Source organism: Monopterus albus, unplaced genomic scaffold, assembly GCF_001952655.1.
Source record: "Monopterus albus unplaced genomic scaffold, M_albus_1.0 scaffold172.1, whole genome shotgun sequence".
Taxonomy (NCBI): domain Eukaryota; kingdom Metazoa; phylum Chordata; class Actinopteri; order Synbranchiformes; family Synbranchidae; genus Monopterus; species Monopterus albus.
In genome coordinates, this window is record NW_018128052.1 from 1767390 (window position 1) to 1784858 (window position 17469).

The window sequence follows — 17469 nt, forward strand, 5'->3', positions numbered from 1 at the left end:
TTGTCTGAGAGAACTTCAGGTGCCTTTTGGCAAACTCCCAGCCATCTGTCATGTGTCTTTTAGTGAGGAATGGCTTCTGTCTGGCCACTCTACCATAGAGGCCTGGTTGGTGGAGTGCTGTGCTGATGGTTGTCCTTCTGTAAGGTTCTCCCATCTCCAGAAAGGAACTCTGGATCTCATTCATAGTGACCCTTGGGTTCTTGGTTTCCTGCCTAACTAAGGCCCTTTGTTCCTGATTGCTCAGTTTGGCTGGGCGACCAGATCTGTGAAGACTGGTGGTGGTTTAAATCTCTTCCAGTGAGATGAAGCTGCAGAAGCATCCTAATGACCATTCATAGGAGGATGCACCACAGCTCAATTGCAAGTGTTATAACAAAGGGTCTGAATACTTTTATTTATAATAAATTTACAAAACACAAAACCAGTTTTTACTTTATCACTGTGGAGTATTGTGTGTAGATTGATGAAAAAACTGAACTGAATGAATTTTAAGACGAGTCTGAAACATAACAAAATGTGGAAAACTTGAAAGGGTCTGAAAATACACATACGGTTTGTTTTGCACATGTGTTTGTGTGTCTCAAAGAATTAGGTTGTATCTGTGGGTTGTGGTAGTAAGTGTTACGGCGAGCCGTGTGTTGAGTTGTTTTGGACCCAGTAACAATGCAGATTTGAACCCAGGCTAGACAAGAAAAACGTCTTTAATGCTCCACAACAAACAAACAAAACAGAGCTGGTCTCGTCCACTGATCTCGGGGCAGCTGGGCACACTGAGTTGACTGGCCGCAGGCCCAGGGAGTAGTCCAGGGAGGGGGAGACTGGTGCCAGAGATCCCGGGTCCGGTGTGTGGTTTCCCCGATGAGGCAGCGCTGGTAGCTGAGCGGTGCGACATAGGTTGGTGGCGCTGTCCCAGGATCGCTTTGGAGCTCTGAGAGGAGGAGCAATTCACACAAAAAGCAGTCCAGAACCAAAAACCCCTTTAAAACATGAGAAGGGCACAAAAACCGATGCAACAGAACTATGCGCAATTACAGTTCACAGCGTTGAGAAAGGAGCACAGATCAAACAGTGGTCCATAAACCTGAGGCCTTGACATGAACATGAAACATCGTTACCAACAGGATAACACATAATAATCTGGCGACCAGGACGCACCAACGCTGACCCTATATACTGCTCCGGTAATGGAGAGCAGGTGTGCCTCGTCGCCTGGAATGCACCCTCACCTGTGTGGGGGCGGAGCTGCTGGAACTACCTGTGCCTGCTACCGAGGTACAGGGGGCGGCCCGGGTCACGAACGTAACAGTAAGATGAAGTGTAATCAAGTCATTAATTAAAGGAGAGAAACTTGTGAGCTCAGTACTGAAAACCAGGAATGAAAGAATAAAAGCTTTAAACTGCCTGCTTAGATATTCACTTTAATCAAGGTTTCAACACACACAGAGTCAAAACTTTATTCTCAAGCTTTTGTATCTAATGCTGTGCAGAGAGACAGAAAAACAGGCACAGACATTCCAGATGGAGTCACAGTAGTATTTGATTAAGAAGAGGAATTAATGTGATTGAATTTTCAGTTTCTCTCTTGAGACTTGACTGAGTAAGTGAGTTCGCATGAGGCCTTTAGGGCCTTTAAAGTCACTCATTAAATTGTGCTCTTCTAGTACAGTACAGGTCAGAGAATTATCACGCACCTTTTGATGCAAGGCAACACTGTTTTGGCTAGCCATATCACAATCAGTCAGAGAGGACTCAGAAAAATGCAGGACTTGCACTCAGGCTTCAAAAAGCAAATAATTTAAGGAATACTGAAATGAGGAATTGAAGGAGAACAGACACGGAGATACTGCAGTGGATCTTGGGCAGCTGGGGACGCTGTATTGACTGGACCACTAGAGGAGCAACCCGGGGTTGAAGGAGAGGTGCAGTGCGTTATATTAGAGTTGAGGATGAGAGAGAGTGTGAGAGAGGATAACAGGTATACGGATATCAAGTAAACAGAGGACCTGAATCTAGGTGGGTCCTGGCTCTAGGCAGGAGAGTGCTGCTGACCGAGAAAGCAGTTCAAGGAGGCAGAAGCTGGCCTAGGAGATCGCTGGCCCGGTATGAGGAATCTGGGTAGTGGTGATAGCTGGGGCAGGCTGACAGGTGACAACAGCACAGGTCAAAGGGTGACATGATGAGGGCTGAAGGCAGAGGTCCAGTGCTGGAGGAAAGAAATCCCAATTGAGAGCAGAGTACCTACTTCTCACTGACGGAGGAAACAGATCACAGACCTCACACAAAGTGGTACTCAAACTTCAGAAAGGCCGGAGCCAATCAGGTTATATGAGAATCAGAAATCTCAAAACACTGGCAAACAGTTCATAACTCAAGGCAGCAATCACAAATCAGAAGGGCAGGAGTCCAGAGAGTCACAGGTAAATCAGGTATCTAAAAGCACTGGCAAACAGTTCACAACACAAAGCAGCTATCAAAATTCAGAATGGCAGAAACCCAAAAAGTCACTGGAAGCAGTCAAAATCAGAATAGCAGTTAATCCACAAAATCGCTCAAGCACAATGCCAACATACAGAGTTTCCAGCAGAATGACAAGAGATCATCTGGCAATGAGGACACACCAATGCTCTTCTTAAGTGCTGCCCTGATGATTGAGAGCAGGTGTGCCTCGCCGCCAAGAGTGCGCTCCCACACATGCGGGGGCAGAGTTGCTGACAGTCCCCGTGCCTGCTGATGAGGCGCTGGGAACGGCCCGATTCACAGATGTAACAGAAACTTCTCATTGTTGACTACTGAAATCTAAAGAAGAATGATGTTTCCTCTTGTTGGGCACTAATTGGTGAAGTATTAGCTTGTCACTCCAAATATAAGTTCAAGGCTGTCTTTCTGGGCCTAATTTGTCTCCACTCATGCTACCCTGGGGTCACATTATTGAACAGCATGACATGCTCTTTTATGTTCATATTGATGATTCACAGTTGTACATCTCCTTTAATTCAAAGAGCTTAAGCAGCCTGTCTGTTTTACATAATTGTCTTTTTGACATCAGGGGAGCAAATCACCCTACGACAGGCAGTCAGAGGCAAAGATAGAAATTTTAAATCAGAGGTCCTGACCCCCTTAGCCCGGGGCTCTGTCACTTGTAATAGTGTAGTGTAATGTGTCCTTTTTCATCTTGTTGATAAGATCAGCTCTGTCATTTTATGTCATATCCTGTTTAGATTATCATAATAGTTAGTCATCTTCCTAGTATGTCACCCACATCTTGCCGATCAATCAAATTCTTTGCCTTTTGTAGACTGGTTCAAAAACGTTCAAAAACAAAAGAGGCAAAAGGATTATTAATTGAGGGTATTGAGATATTCATTACTTAAGGGAAAATAGAATTAAACCAAATAAACTAGGAAAGTGGAGGGAGTATAAATGTAAAGGAATGATTGTAGTAATAAAATAACATAGAAGAAAAGGAAAAAGTTATAAAGCAATATCAATCATATATTATATACTTTTCCATTCACATACTTATGTATACACTCAGATATATATGTAAACACATTCATAAAACAAAAATAGATGAAATTAACAGATCAGTAAATGATTAGAAAGAGAGGAAAGAGGAGAAGAAAAAAAATAGGGGGTAGGTGATATTCTCAGTTAATTTGGTTTGATAGGTGTGATACTCAAAACAGAACCATGGACCATGAGGACTAGTCACAGTAACCATAATGAAGTAAAAACAGCGTGTTATATTTCTAGGAGTTTGTGGGAATGTGCGTGGCTTCAGCCTCAGGTATCTGGTTTAAGTTAAAAGAGTGTCAGTGAAGGTTGGTATATTATTCTTATGGGTGGATGACATTTTCTCTAGTGTGATATATTCTATAAGAAGATTGGTCCAGTGGTTGATGTGTAATGAATTTTTTGATTTCCAGTTTAGAAATCTCTCTAACTATCGCCATTTTCTTGGCGATAGTTAGAGAGATAAGAAGTGGATTTTTATATTTAATTGGTAGATGGTCAACTTCTGTGACATTACTGAGCAGGCAGAATGACGGGGATGGGGGGATTCTACAGCTCACATGGTGGAGAGCTCCTCTGTCTATGTAAACACATTCATAAAACAAAAATAGATGAAATTAACAGATCAGTAAATGATTAGAAAGAGAGGAAAGAGGAGAAGAAAAAAATGAGGGGTAGGTGATATTCTCAGTTAATTTGGTTTGATAGGTGTGATACTCAAAACAGAACCATGGACCATGAGGACTAGTCACAGTAACCATAATGAAGTAAAAACAGCGTGTTATATTTCTAGGAGTTTGTGGGAATGTGCGTGGCTTCAGCCTCAGGTATCTGGCTTAAGTTAAAAGAGTGTCAGTGAAGGTTGGTATATTATTCTTATGGGTGGATGTTTAGATATAATATTCTTTGAGTTTGTAAATTTCATTATCTCCTCAGCAAGAATGGAAGGTTGCAGGGGGTTGTTGATTATATTGGTAGAATTCTTGAAATGACTGTTAAGAGCCACATGGCAGAACCCCAGCATTTTGACTTGTCATACAGTAGCATGAAAGCCACAGGTGTAAAGAATAACCTTAACATATTGTGCACACTGGCTTATAGGGGCACTTTAAAGGAACAGAACCATTGTTAATGTCTTTAGTTATACTTGAGCCATATCCAGTGAAAAAGGCCTACTCTGTATGAGAATGGCTGAATTGAATTTAAGTCACTTGAAAACAGATAGTTTCATTTTCATATAAATTTGTTTTTCTTTTACAATTTTTTTTAATGAACAGAGACAAAAATAAGCATGAGGCAGATTTGATATTTTAATCAAATGTTGTACTTGTAGAAAGTTGGACACTTCTACTGTACACCTGTGGGTAACTTAATTTCCCAAAGGCACATTTAGCCTAAGGTTAGGAGGCTTGTGGCTTTAATTACTATGCTGTGTGTTAAATTTTTAATTTATTTAAATCTTATCGGTTTTGTTCATTTTTAAGTTTGTACTTTTATTTACATGTGGAGGCTATCATCTGGTCCCCATGAGGAAGGCCAAGTGCCTATGACATGAAACATGTTTTGATCCCCACAGTGTAATACCAGGGGCACACACACCCACACACACAAATTAATCTATCAGTTATGTATGTTGACATCCTCCATCATCTTCTGGCTGAAATTCCACTTTCCTAATGGTATATTTTCACATTTTGTATGTCCTCTTTACCTTGAATTATATTGTGCATGTTGTTTGCCAAATGCTTGTACTATATGGTCTGATACTGTACAGAAATGGCATTCACAGAGCATGAATATGAGCTTCATTTTAGCTTTAACATGAGCTCAAGGGTTTCATTTATCACAATAAGCAGCTACAGTATATCAATCAGTTAACTTTTTTAAACTACATTCTATTCAGTAACATGCATTAGGCCGGCATCTGGAAGTCTGTAAACTGTTAGTTGTATGGCATGTCTGCGTTTTGTTCATGTCTCCATTTTGCCTTGTGATGCAGTTTGATTAAATGCTTTTAAGTACACTGGATGATATATAGAAGTGCACAACAGACAATAGATTGGCCACCCTATCCAACAATATCTGAGTGTACATTACTGATGCATCTCTTTTCTCTCATGCACATACTGAGATGTTGTTGCACTGGTTTTGCTTTGAATTCATGTGCCTTGCTGTACAGTTTACAACTGTTTGCTCTTAATGTGTTAATATACCAAGAAGTATATGCTTTTTTACTACATGTAATATTGAGAATAAACCCTTGCTTTAATTACTTATATTTGATGCTGCATTTTTCATACCCTTTAAAAAAACTGCTGCAGCAAATAGAAAAAAAAAACTTCTTAGAAATAAAATACCCTGTCAACTCCTGTTAGTTATTGTAGAAATGTACAAATTTGTTCTGGCTTCTTGTGACAATGTGTTACTTTGTGGCGCATTGTTTTCTTATTACTTGTATCCATCTTGTCTTTTTCCATTATATTTTCAATTTAACATCCTGTAAAATATATGCTTTGTGACAGCTTGACATTTTCTGTCGATACAGTTTATTCTGCCCAAGCTCTATGTGGAGTACCATCCATTTTAGATGACTATTATTATTTAACACTTTTTTGCTGACTCTTCCACTTCACTTCAATCTGTCATGGCAACACGCCAGCCTCCTGTGCATTTTGATATTTACTTTGAAAAGTGACCCCATTCCCTCATGAAGTATAGGCCAGAGATTAAACTTCATTTCACCCACACACAACAACGAGGTGAAATTATAGTGTTCCCTCTGCTGGGGCTGGTGAGGAGCAAACTAAGTGGCAGAATGGAAAATATGTGTGTGTATGTGTGTGTACGCATTTGCTGACACAGGAGGAATCCTTCTGACATTTCTGTCATTACCATTTGCATATACATTCCTTCTCATCTCTCTCTCGCACCTCTTCTGTTGGTCTCCTTCCTCCCCTCCGTGCCTCTGTTGCGTTGTCCTGTAAAGTGTAATCCAGAAAAATGCATTTGCCACAACAGATGGAGCGGGAAATGGATTTGCATTCAACCCCAAACTGTTAAGTGGATGCACCTTTTCCTGCTTCCCACCACTACGCTGGTGTTTGGCTGCAGCAGTATATTGAAATCACTTTTTAGATCAGATTCCAGTCTCTTTAGTCAAGAACAGGATTTCTCAGTTTGTGTTTGAATGTGTATCTGCTTGCAGGATCAAGGCCTTTGGTGCTTAACACCCTTTTTTCATACCTCTCACTGTTTGTATTATTTTTTCTATGCGCATTGCACTGGGGACCGTTTCATTGTGATAACAACTCTAACGGACCGATATGGGTGCAGGGCATGTTGAAAACTGGTTGAGGATCAAACTTCAAAGCCCACTGTGTTTGGTAGCATCATCATTTCACCAAGAAGGGGATTTGGAAAGTTTTATCAGGTTAAAAGGAAGTCAGAGAGAGAAAATACAGTATGTGAAAAGTTTGTGGGGTATGAAGACAAGTGGAGAGAAGCCAGTGGTGAGAGGGAATTTTGTCTTTGTACAGTATTTGTCCATGGGATTTGAGCATGCAAGCAGAATTGCCATAACTAGGTAGTGTTTTGCTCCCACTGTGTCCCACTATGTTCTGACAGCCAGCACAGGGCCAGAGCGCTACAGCTTTCTGTTCCCCCTGCAAGGAAGTTTCCCAAATCCCTCAAATGAACACCTGTGCTGAGAATGAACTCAAGGCTCACAACCACATCTACACACAGAAACACACACACACAGTAGGCAAACACTAAGCACTCAGTATGTTTGGTAGAATATTCTGTGGACATGACAGATTTTATCATTTTTCAAGTTGGCACAGTTTGACACATATCTGAAATCTTCTCTTAGCTACACTTAGGAGCTGTACACTGTGAGCAGCTCATGCTGACAAAGATTACTGCATCCAAAAATGGGACTGAAATTTTAAAGGATAACTATCCTGTAAAGAAAATGTTGGCAGTGACAGTGTTTACTTTATTACCCACAATTTGATTCATTCTTAACTATTTGAGCTGAGGAAATGACAGGGCAGGTGGAAAGGACAAAACAAACAAAGCATTACCATTGACAAAAAACGAGTGAATAAAAAAATCCAGCTTCTTCTTCTTTTTTTACTGTTTGTTTGTTCACACAGTGTTGAAATTAAGTGCAGGCTCAGACTTTATCTTTCACTTGTTGTGCTGACTGCCTCTATATTAAGTACCCTCAGTCCTCATGAGCCACATGCTGAGCAGCATTTTCACTCTCTGCTGGGGAACAGACATGTTGAAGCCCATTACGCCTCTGATGTTTTCTATCTTGCAGCCTTTTCTCCTTTAGAACTTGTGTGGTTCATATATTTTTTCTCTGGGGTAAAGATTAGTGTTTTTCAGCTTCCTTTTCTTCTTAAAATTGTCTTAAAAATGCAGTTCTCAAAGTTGTTTGCTATCAATTTTCACTTGATGATTATCTCTCCTATTTTTTTCAGTATCTTCATACTTGTTTTGTTTGTGTTTCTTGCTTTTGACTTACTAAATGCCTCTCAATGACATGTTTTCGATAGGTTGACATATCTGCGTTAATTTTTGACACAATTTTGATGTCAGTCTTACAAACTATCTTCTTTAGGATCAGTAAATTCTGTAGCATGGTCTTGTAATAAACACTGACTAGAATACTGCATTGTCAGTAGGTAAGGTATAATAATCCTGTACACAGCCAGAGACTACGTAAGTCATTTTCACACATGATCTCCAGACAGTGTCCCCAGAATCAGGCCTGGACTTTGTCCAGAGTTGCCCTTTCACACATGTAGCATGTAATTTGGTCATAAACAACTGAGTTTTTTTTGCCATTCCTTACATTTGTCTGCTCTTAATGACAGAAGTTCCTGAGTCTCATCATGTCTCCAGTTTGATATTTTTGTTGCCTTTTTCACTGTAAAGGACTTGTTTTCTTCACTACTGGATGTTTGTATTTTTCCAGTTCCACGCCAGTCACACAATATCATGAACACACCCACTAGCTCGCTGTTATTCTTTTTTTGCCATTCCTTACATTTGTCTGCTCTTAATGACAGAAGTTCCTGAGTCTCATCATGTCTCCAGTTTGATATTTTTGTTGCCTTTTTCACTGTAAAGGACTTGTTTTCTTCACTACTGGATGTTTGTATTTTTCCAGTTCCACGCCAGTCACACAATATCATGAACACACCCACTAGCTCGCTGTTATTCTGCTGTTTTCTCACATGGGCTCACTTCAGCTCACTCTGACTTTATATGAACTTTGTACTAGGGAGCTTGCCAAGTCAGTCCACTTAATGTCCAGGCTCTCAAGTGTAACAAAAATACAAGGCTCCAGTTCACACCAGGGGTGTCTAGATATAGGATCTTCTTTATTTATCTACATGCTTAAATGTCTGTGTGGGCTTACATATGTTGGCCAAACCAAACATTACCTCAAGTTAAGAATAGCTGAGCACAAGGGAGTGATTAGGAATGGAAATGTATATTACACTGTTGACAGACACTACATGGATCAGTTTCCACCCTTAAATTTATACTGCAGGTTTGAAAAGAGTTTTGCCTAATCCAGTTAAACAATTATTGCAAAAAGAAGCATATTGGATACACACTTTCAACACTGTAGAACCCAGTGATTTAAATGAAGTGCTGGACTGAATCTGCTCCATTGGATGTAGAGGTATTTATCCTTGTATAAGGAAAGTTTATCTCAGAGGTGCAGTAAATAGTAGGTAGAACACATATGATGTTGGTATCTAATGTATTAACTTCAGGTTGGTCCAGCTATCGTTTCTCTATATTGTCAGCTTTCCACCGGGTAACACAGAATGTTTGTAAATATTTTAGATTTTTTTTGTATAATGTTGATTATTAGTTCTTAATTATGGTGAAATTTTGTATTGTCTTGATTAATTTGCAATGAGTGGTGTATGTAATGTGACTGGTAACTAACCAATAGCTATCACAACTTTTAAAAGACACACCTGTTACAGATTACTGTATGAGATGGGAGAACTTGAAGAAGCTATAATGCAAAACGCACTGCTCTCAAACTTGCAGATATGTGTACAAATTAAGTAAAGAAGATCCTTCATCTAGACAGCCCTGGTGTGTGCTGGAATTTTGTACTGGCACTACATTATCAGTGTAGTGTTTCCGATAGTAAAACATTACAGTTACATCATTTATACCTCTCTTTCCTTGTCTTTTTAGGGGAGATTTGTGCCTTTAAGATCTATGGTCAGGATGCGCCATTCGAGGCGGTGGTATTGAATCGCACATCAGGAGAAGGAGTACTTAGGGCCAGCAGCCCTGTAGACTGTGAGAGCCAAAAAGAGTACACCTTTGTGATCCAAGCCTATGACTGTGGGGCTGGACCCAGCGGGGCCGACTGGAAAAAATCCCACAAGTGAGTCGAGCAATGCCTGTTCATATGTTTGTGTCTATATTTAATATAAATCTAGTTTACAGTATATTATAGATCAAGAAGTGAGATCAGTAAAACCTGTTTTTACTTCCTAAAGAAAGGCTCCTGGTTTCCATTATTGTCTTCACTGTTTTCTATATAAAACATCAGAAAATATAGAAACATATTCCATCACAATTCCTCATGGCCCAGAGTGACAACTTGTTGGTTTGATCTGAGCAGCAGTCTTTACCCAAAGGTATCTTTACTGTCATACAAGACTTAGAATGCCAGTAAAGATTTGAGAAAGTAAACCCAGTGAACATGTGGCATAAAAACATTAAAAATGTCATGATTTACTGATCATCAGAATCGTTGCCACTGACTAACTATGTTGTGTTCTGTACTTGAGGCTTTTAACAATATTTTAATTCACAGGTACAGTGGTGAAACAATACTTATATTCCAAAGGTGTGATTTCTTTCCATTTTAACAAAACTGTGGTTTGCAATGGATATATTTTTGCAGTAAAACACCTGGTAGAATTTACAATGATAGGAAAATGACATGTCAGCTTAGTTAAGGAATAAATCCTTTATACAGTATAACACATTTAAACACACTAGCTCCACAAGAAAGCCCCCTCTTTAAATGAGTTTGTTTGTGAGCTTGGCTAATGTTTTACATGATGCTAAGTTCTCAAAAAATTCTTAAATTTTGTGATTTCACCAATATTTCAGACATTGACTGTCGGGTCTGTTTGTAACTGAAAGTTTCTGGACACTGATTAAAAAGTCAGTTATGAAGATGATGATTGTCAGAACCTGTATTAGAGCTGTCACATGCTGATAATTATTATTTATCGTGATGAGTCACTTATGGGGCTGCTATTATGACTCAGACTTACAGGGGGCGGACAAAACTACAGAAACATGACATACTTGGAAATATTAACCACACAGTATTTAATTAAAAGTTACAGAGGCACCAGCAGAAATGAGTCATTAAGTTCTCAAAAAGTCTAAAAAATGTGACAAAATTTAAAAACAGGACAAATTTTTTAGCAGAGGGAAGCAGTGGTCTGACAGGCATTCACGCTCTGTCCTTCGAGCACGAGAAAGTGAGACTTCGCCGTCTTCTGTCAGTGTACATTACGTCACCAATGTGCAAAAAAAAGACAAGTTGACCAAGAAAACCGAGTTTTCAAAGACAAGTGGACAGAGAAATATGTGTTCATTTTGCCCCAATCCAGCACAAGGCCCTTCTATTTGATATGCACAGAGACTGAGAATACAGAGGTGAGGAGAGGTAAAATCTTTCCATGAATCAACAAACAAGTTGTTTGTGAGATCTATGACACAGCAAGAGCTGTTCAGCTACTACTGAAGCCAAAGGCAGCTAAAGAGTGGCATTTTTCAACTAGGTTTGAATGTATTGTGTCTCAGACTGTCTTAGACTTGAATGTACACTCACGGGCCACTTTATTATTATTTATTTATTAACACTTCTCCCTCAACATCTGTGTTTATGAAGCTCACTGTGTCAGGTTTTGGTGAAACTGTAATAAACCTACAACCTTATATTGGTATATTGCTTACTTGCCCTTTGCTATTGCCTTACATAGGATATGTACAAACATATTGAGAGCCGCTGTACCAGAGTCAAATTCCTCATGCCCAACACACCTGGCCAATGAAGCTGATTCTGATTCTAAATGAATAAATTCAATTTTATGTTTATTACTGAGATCATGGTTAAATGTGGCCTTGTACTAGATTACATTATATTCAGAGGTGTCTCTATATTTTTGTCCTCCCTTGTTACATACACGACAGGGTAAGAGTATTAGGAACACCTCTAAATATCATGTAGTCCAGTACTATACCACTGCCAATGAAGCTGATTCTGATTCTAAATGAATAAATTCAATTTTATGTTTATTACTGAGATCATGGTTAAATGTGGCCTTGTACTAGATTACATTATATTCAGAGGTGTCTCTATATTTTTGTCCTCCCTTGTTACATACACGACAGGGTAAGAGTATTAGGAACACCTCTAAATATCATGTAGTCCAGTACTATACCACTTTTATCTATGACCTCAATAATAAACACATAATTGAATTTATACATTTATGACAGTTTCACTAAAAGCTGAAATATTTTGAGCTTCATAAACACATGTTAAGGTAGAAGTGTTACATTGAATTGCATTCAATTGTACAGGTGTACCTAATAAATTGACCCATAATTGTATGTTGCTTGTAAGTTATAAGCAAGGTTAATAAAAGTCATTTGCTTATCACTGATTGTTCCGGACCTTTGACCTTAAATAGAAATCAAATTCAGACCTTTGAATAGTATGTTTTAGAACCCCTGGTCTATGAAGTAAAAATTATAATACTGTACCTCAAAGTCATAAAGGAAAAAGTACTATAATAAATTATTAGAATTTGCTGTTTCTGCTTTCTCTCTCATCTCAGTGGAGCCTCAATGACAGTTGAGACTTATGGTTCTTTTTACAGAGGTGGGGGGGTGGGGGGTGCAGTGCTACGTGAACGACTGACAAACAGGAAGGCCAGCATGAACAGCAGCCACTCACACAACCTCAAAATAAGGTGCTCAGTACAAAATGAAAGAACAGAGAGACAGAAAGAGAAATGTATCAGCTCAAGGATCTGTATCTGTGATGAATTTCTCCAATGAAAGAGGAATAACAGACAGTATACTTTTGTGTGTGTGAGAGACATTATCCCTTGTGTGACATTCTAAATAAGCCTCATTAAGCTGTTGTCATTAATTAGCCAGATGTGCTTCCTCAGATACACCGCGAGTTGTCATCAATGAAGGTCACCAGTGAAGAAAACTTTATGATACATCTGAATTATTGTGTCATTTCTATGTTTTAGTGCACAAATGTTATCAGAGTGCCTAGTTAATATCTTCAGCAGCCCCTCCCAGCAGATGTGGTGGTGTTTATGTGTACGATTGTGTCTAAAAGGCAAGGTAAATCGAAAAAAATTAAATAACATTGGAACCACAAAAACAAGTGAACTTTTCAGGATCCACCGTAGATGAGCCTGTGTCAGTAGATAAGCAAGTTAAATAAAGGGTTGATTGATGGAACCTATTCCACAGTGATACATTTTAATCGACTCTTTTCAATCTTTTTTCTCTTGAAGCATACATAGTGATTTCCCTCCCAATCTCCTCTGCCTGCCGCTAACCAGTATTTGTAAAAACAGTGACAGGTTTTTTAAAATTAATTTAAGTTATCACTAATGACTTGGAGAGTCTCTTCTTTTGTTTCTCCCTTCTTCCACCTATAAATATTCTCCACTCCACTGTCTTTGCCTCCTCCTGTCCTCTTCCCTCTCCTGCTCCATCCTTCCTCCTTTCTTTCCTCTGTTCAGGGCAGTGGTTCACATCCAGGTGGATGATGTCAATGAGTTCTCCCCAGTGTTTCGGGAGCCTCTGTACAAGGCCTCAGTGACAGAAGGCAAGATCTACGACAGCATTTTGCAGGTATATTTACTTAGATAATGGTGTTTGAATCAAACCCAAACTTGATTTCTTTTTCTGTTCTGGGGAGATTTAGACAAATGTGAATTTTGTTTCATATTTACTCTATTTATCATCTACCTGTACCATCCCAGTCTTGGTCATGTCTTTACTCTCTGTTTTCCCTGGGTGTTTCTCAAGTCTCTTATATGATCAGTCCTATGTCCTCAGTCCTCACTCGACCTGGAAGTTGCTCTGGCTGATGATGTTCCAAGTCAATTATATAAGCCCTAAGGAGCTAGGAGGCTGCTGGAAAAGCTGTGACTTAGGATTCATGAGAGCATCCTTTGCTGAAGTTTTTTATGAATCCCACTTCCCTTCCTTATTGTTTCTTGGTCCTCAATTGACCCTGGATTTGTTACGGTCCACCATGATGAAGGATGTCCCATAGGTCATATTTCTGCTCTGAGGAGTGAGGACTGAGGAGGTTGGCTGGAGGAGCTATAACCATGGATACACAATCCACATCCTTCGCGGAGATCTATTATGGATTGACACACCCCTTTTTGAGAAATCCATATGTGATTGGATACCTCACATGAAGAATCAGAGAAAAGGATGTCCCATGTCTGTTAAAAAGTGTTCCATCTTTCCTCTCTCCTCACAGTTTGTCTTTGCTTCTTTTCCTTGCCCTTTACATGGTCTGGGCTAAGATGCAAGGAAAAGATGTAAGTGAGTGAAATGTGGATGCAGGTAGTGGAATCAGGGTTCACCATATATCTCTTATCCTGCTCTACCAGCTCCACCTAGCTCCACCCACACTCAGCTGCTTCCTGTGTAATCACCCACTCATCATATAAACCAGAACCTGCAGTCACACATGATATCATCACATTTTAGAACTTTATGTTAGGGCCCAAATGCAGGACCACAATCTAGGCAGTGTTGGTGGGGAGAGGGCAGGGTTTTAATAATAAAATAGTAGGAGTACCACTTATGCCAGAGCAGACAAAATGGCACACATAAGAATAATGGTTTGCTGAGAAGAGGCCAGTCAGGAACACAGTTAAGTATAGCTTTCAGGAGATCTTGATTCCAACACTTTATATAGGAGGAGTGAGCAAGAGGCAAACACAGGTTTCTCAGGATGTCCAGATAAGAGTTCACTCTCAAGTAAATAGTTGGGGAAAGCAGTTCATGGGGACACTAACACTCAGGTAAATCATTTTCAAGGAATGCTAACAAGCCAGTGAGGAGAGTGGCCACAGCACCTAAAAACAGTTTGTGTCCAAACAGACAGGCTTAGGCAGACAGTTCAGGCAAGGGACAAACAACTGACCAGGGAAAATCAAGTGTCCATACACAGGTAGGTAAACAGTTTCATTTAAGAACAGACGACTGACCAGATACAGGGAAAAACTTGCTTGGACGCATGTTTCTCCTTGTATCTGGTCACTTCCAACGTGGTCGGCAAGGTCATAGTCCAAAGGCAGAAATAGTTCAATAACAAAAGAAGTAGAGATAAACACTGGACGGTTACTTAGACACACTTCTACATGTACACTTATAGTGTGTGAGTGCAGGCTGCTGGTTTATATACAGAGTGGGTGATTACACAGAAAGCTGATGATTGTGGGCAGAACAGTAAAAGAGACAAAGTCTAGAATAACAGGGAAAACACTGTGACACTAGCTAAAATATTTGTCTTTGTTAGATTTTTAGTTTGTTGTTTAAACTGTGTTTAGTTAAAGCTTTAGTAAGGAGGTATTGTATTTCTTGTACAAGTTTAATAATGCCACAAAAACATTTTGTTATAATTCTGGGGTTTTGTAAAGTAATTGTTTGTAGTTGTTTTGCAGAGCAGTCATTGAATGAATAGCAGTTAACTGAATGTTGCATTACTGCAGGTGGAAGCATGGGACCAGGACTGTTCACCACAGTACAGCCAGATCTGCAACTATGAAATTGTCACCACAGGGACGCCATTTGCCATAGACCGCAATGGTGAGTGTGTGTGAATCTGGCTTGGCAGAATGAGACGCTGGACTGTTATGATTGCTCATAGTGATGTGATTAGGGGTGATGGATATGTGTGAGAAAGAGGGACAAACTAGGACCACCGAGTGAGGGAGAGGTTGTGTGCCTGGAGGCTTTAATCTGAGAAAATGTTTAATTTCAGTTAATTGCACTGAAGGGTCAATTCAGTTTCAGTTTTGTTTGTATAGCACCAAATCACAACAAAAGTCCTCTCAGGACACTTTACAAAGTAAGGTCTAGACCTTACTATTACTATTATTATTATAGAGGATAAACCCAACAAATCCCCGTTGAGCAAGCACTTGGCGACAGCGGGGAGGAAAATCTCCCTTTAATGTAGGAAACTTCCGACAGACCCTGACTTTTGGTGGGCGGCCTCCTCCCTCGACCGGTTGGGGTGGGTGGATAGAGGAGAGAGAAAAGAAAAGAAAAGAAAAGAAAAGAAACAAGATACAATAAACAATCAAACATTGTGGCCAGTGACTGCTCATCAGAGACGTAGAGCTCCAGAGCCAGGGCTACCTGTAGAAAGGTACAGGGAGACAGAAAGTGGACACACTACGGGAGAGAGGAGACACAAAGTTAATGGTGACATATAGATGCATGGAGAGAGAGGAGAGGAGAGGAACTCAGAGCATCATGGGCCCCCAGCAGCCAGCCCTAACTATAAGCTTTATCAAAAAGGAAAGTCTTAAGTCTAATCTTAAAGGTAGAGAGGGTGTCCGCCTCCCGAACTGAGACTGGGGGCTGGTTCCACAGTAGAGGAGCTTGATAGCTACAGTAAAGGCTCTGTCTCCCATTCTACTTCTCTAGGTCCTAGGAACCACAAGTAAACCTGCACTCTGAGAGCGAAGTGCTCTGTTGGGATGATAAGGCAATATGAGGTCTTTAAGATATGATGGATGCTCCTGATTTTTGCGATATTGTGCAGGTGAAAGAAGGCAGTTCTAGAGACTTGGTTTATGTGTGATTTAAAGGACATATCCTGGTCAAAAATGACTCCAATGTTCCTCACAGTAGTACTGGAGGCAAGAGCTATGTCATCTAAAGTAACTATATGATTAGACAGCAGATTTCTAAGGTTTTCAGGCCCAAGCACAATGACTTCAGTTTTGTCAGAGTTTAGAAGTAAGAAGTTACAGGCCTTTATGTCTTTAGGACATGCTTGATGTTTAGCCAACTGATCTGATTCATTTGGGTTCATAGATAAATATAACCGAGTATCATCTGCATAGCAATGGAAATTTATGTTGTTTCCTGATAATATTGCCTAAAGGGAGCATGTATAAAATTAAGGGAATTGAACCTAACGCAGAGCCCTGTGGAATGTCATGACTAACTTTAGTCTGTGTGGAAGATTCATCATTAACATGAACAAATTGAAATCTTTCTGATAAGTAAGTTTTGAATCAACTTAGTGCAGTTCTTTTAATCCCAATAACACATTCAAGTCTCTGTAATGTGTGATCAATGGTGTCAAAAGCAGCACTGAGATCTAAGATGACAAGTATGGAGACAAGTCCTTTATCTGAGGCTAGGAGAAGATCATTGGTGACTTTTACCAGTGCAGTTTCTGTACTATGATGGACTCTAAATCCTGACTGAAAATCTTCAAACAAATCATTCTTGTGCAAGTGGTTGCATAACTGCTTTGCAACAGCTTTTTCAAAGATTTTAGAAGTAAAGGGGCATTGGATATTGGTTAGCCAGAACACCTGGGTCAAGAGTAGACTTTTTGAGTAGAGGTTTAATTACAGCAACCTGTGGAACATAACCTGTTAATAGAGATCTAACATGGGCATGTTGGTTAGGGGTAAGATGTCTTTGAGCAGCCTGGTCAGGATGGGGTCTTAGATGCATGAAGATGATTTAGATGAAGCATTTGAGATCAACTCAGAGAGCTTTATGGGAAAGAAGCAGTTTAAATATAAATGAGGTCTTACAGATGTTTCTAAAGCCAGTGTACTTGATGATACATCTGTGAGA

At 39.8% G+C, this 17469-nt stretch overlaps 1 protein-coding gene across 1 annotated transcript in view; it reads left to right on the forward strand.

Moving 5' to 3' along the window:
* clstn2a (calsyntenin 2a) overlaps positions 1 to 17469 on the forward strand; it is a 148130-nt gene that overhangs the window by 91323 nt on the left and 39338 nt on the right. The window contains exons 3-5 of the mRNA XM_020616221.1: positions 9751 to 9946; positions 13359 to 13470; positions 15354 to 15450. Of these exons, the coding sequence (XP_020471877.1) occupies positions 9751 to 9946; positions 13359 to 13470; positions 15354 to 15450 (405 nt within the window). The remainder of the gene's footprint in view (positions 1 to 9750; positions 9947 to 13358; positions 13471 to 15353; positions 15451 to 17469) is intronic.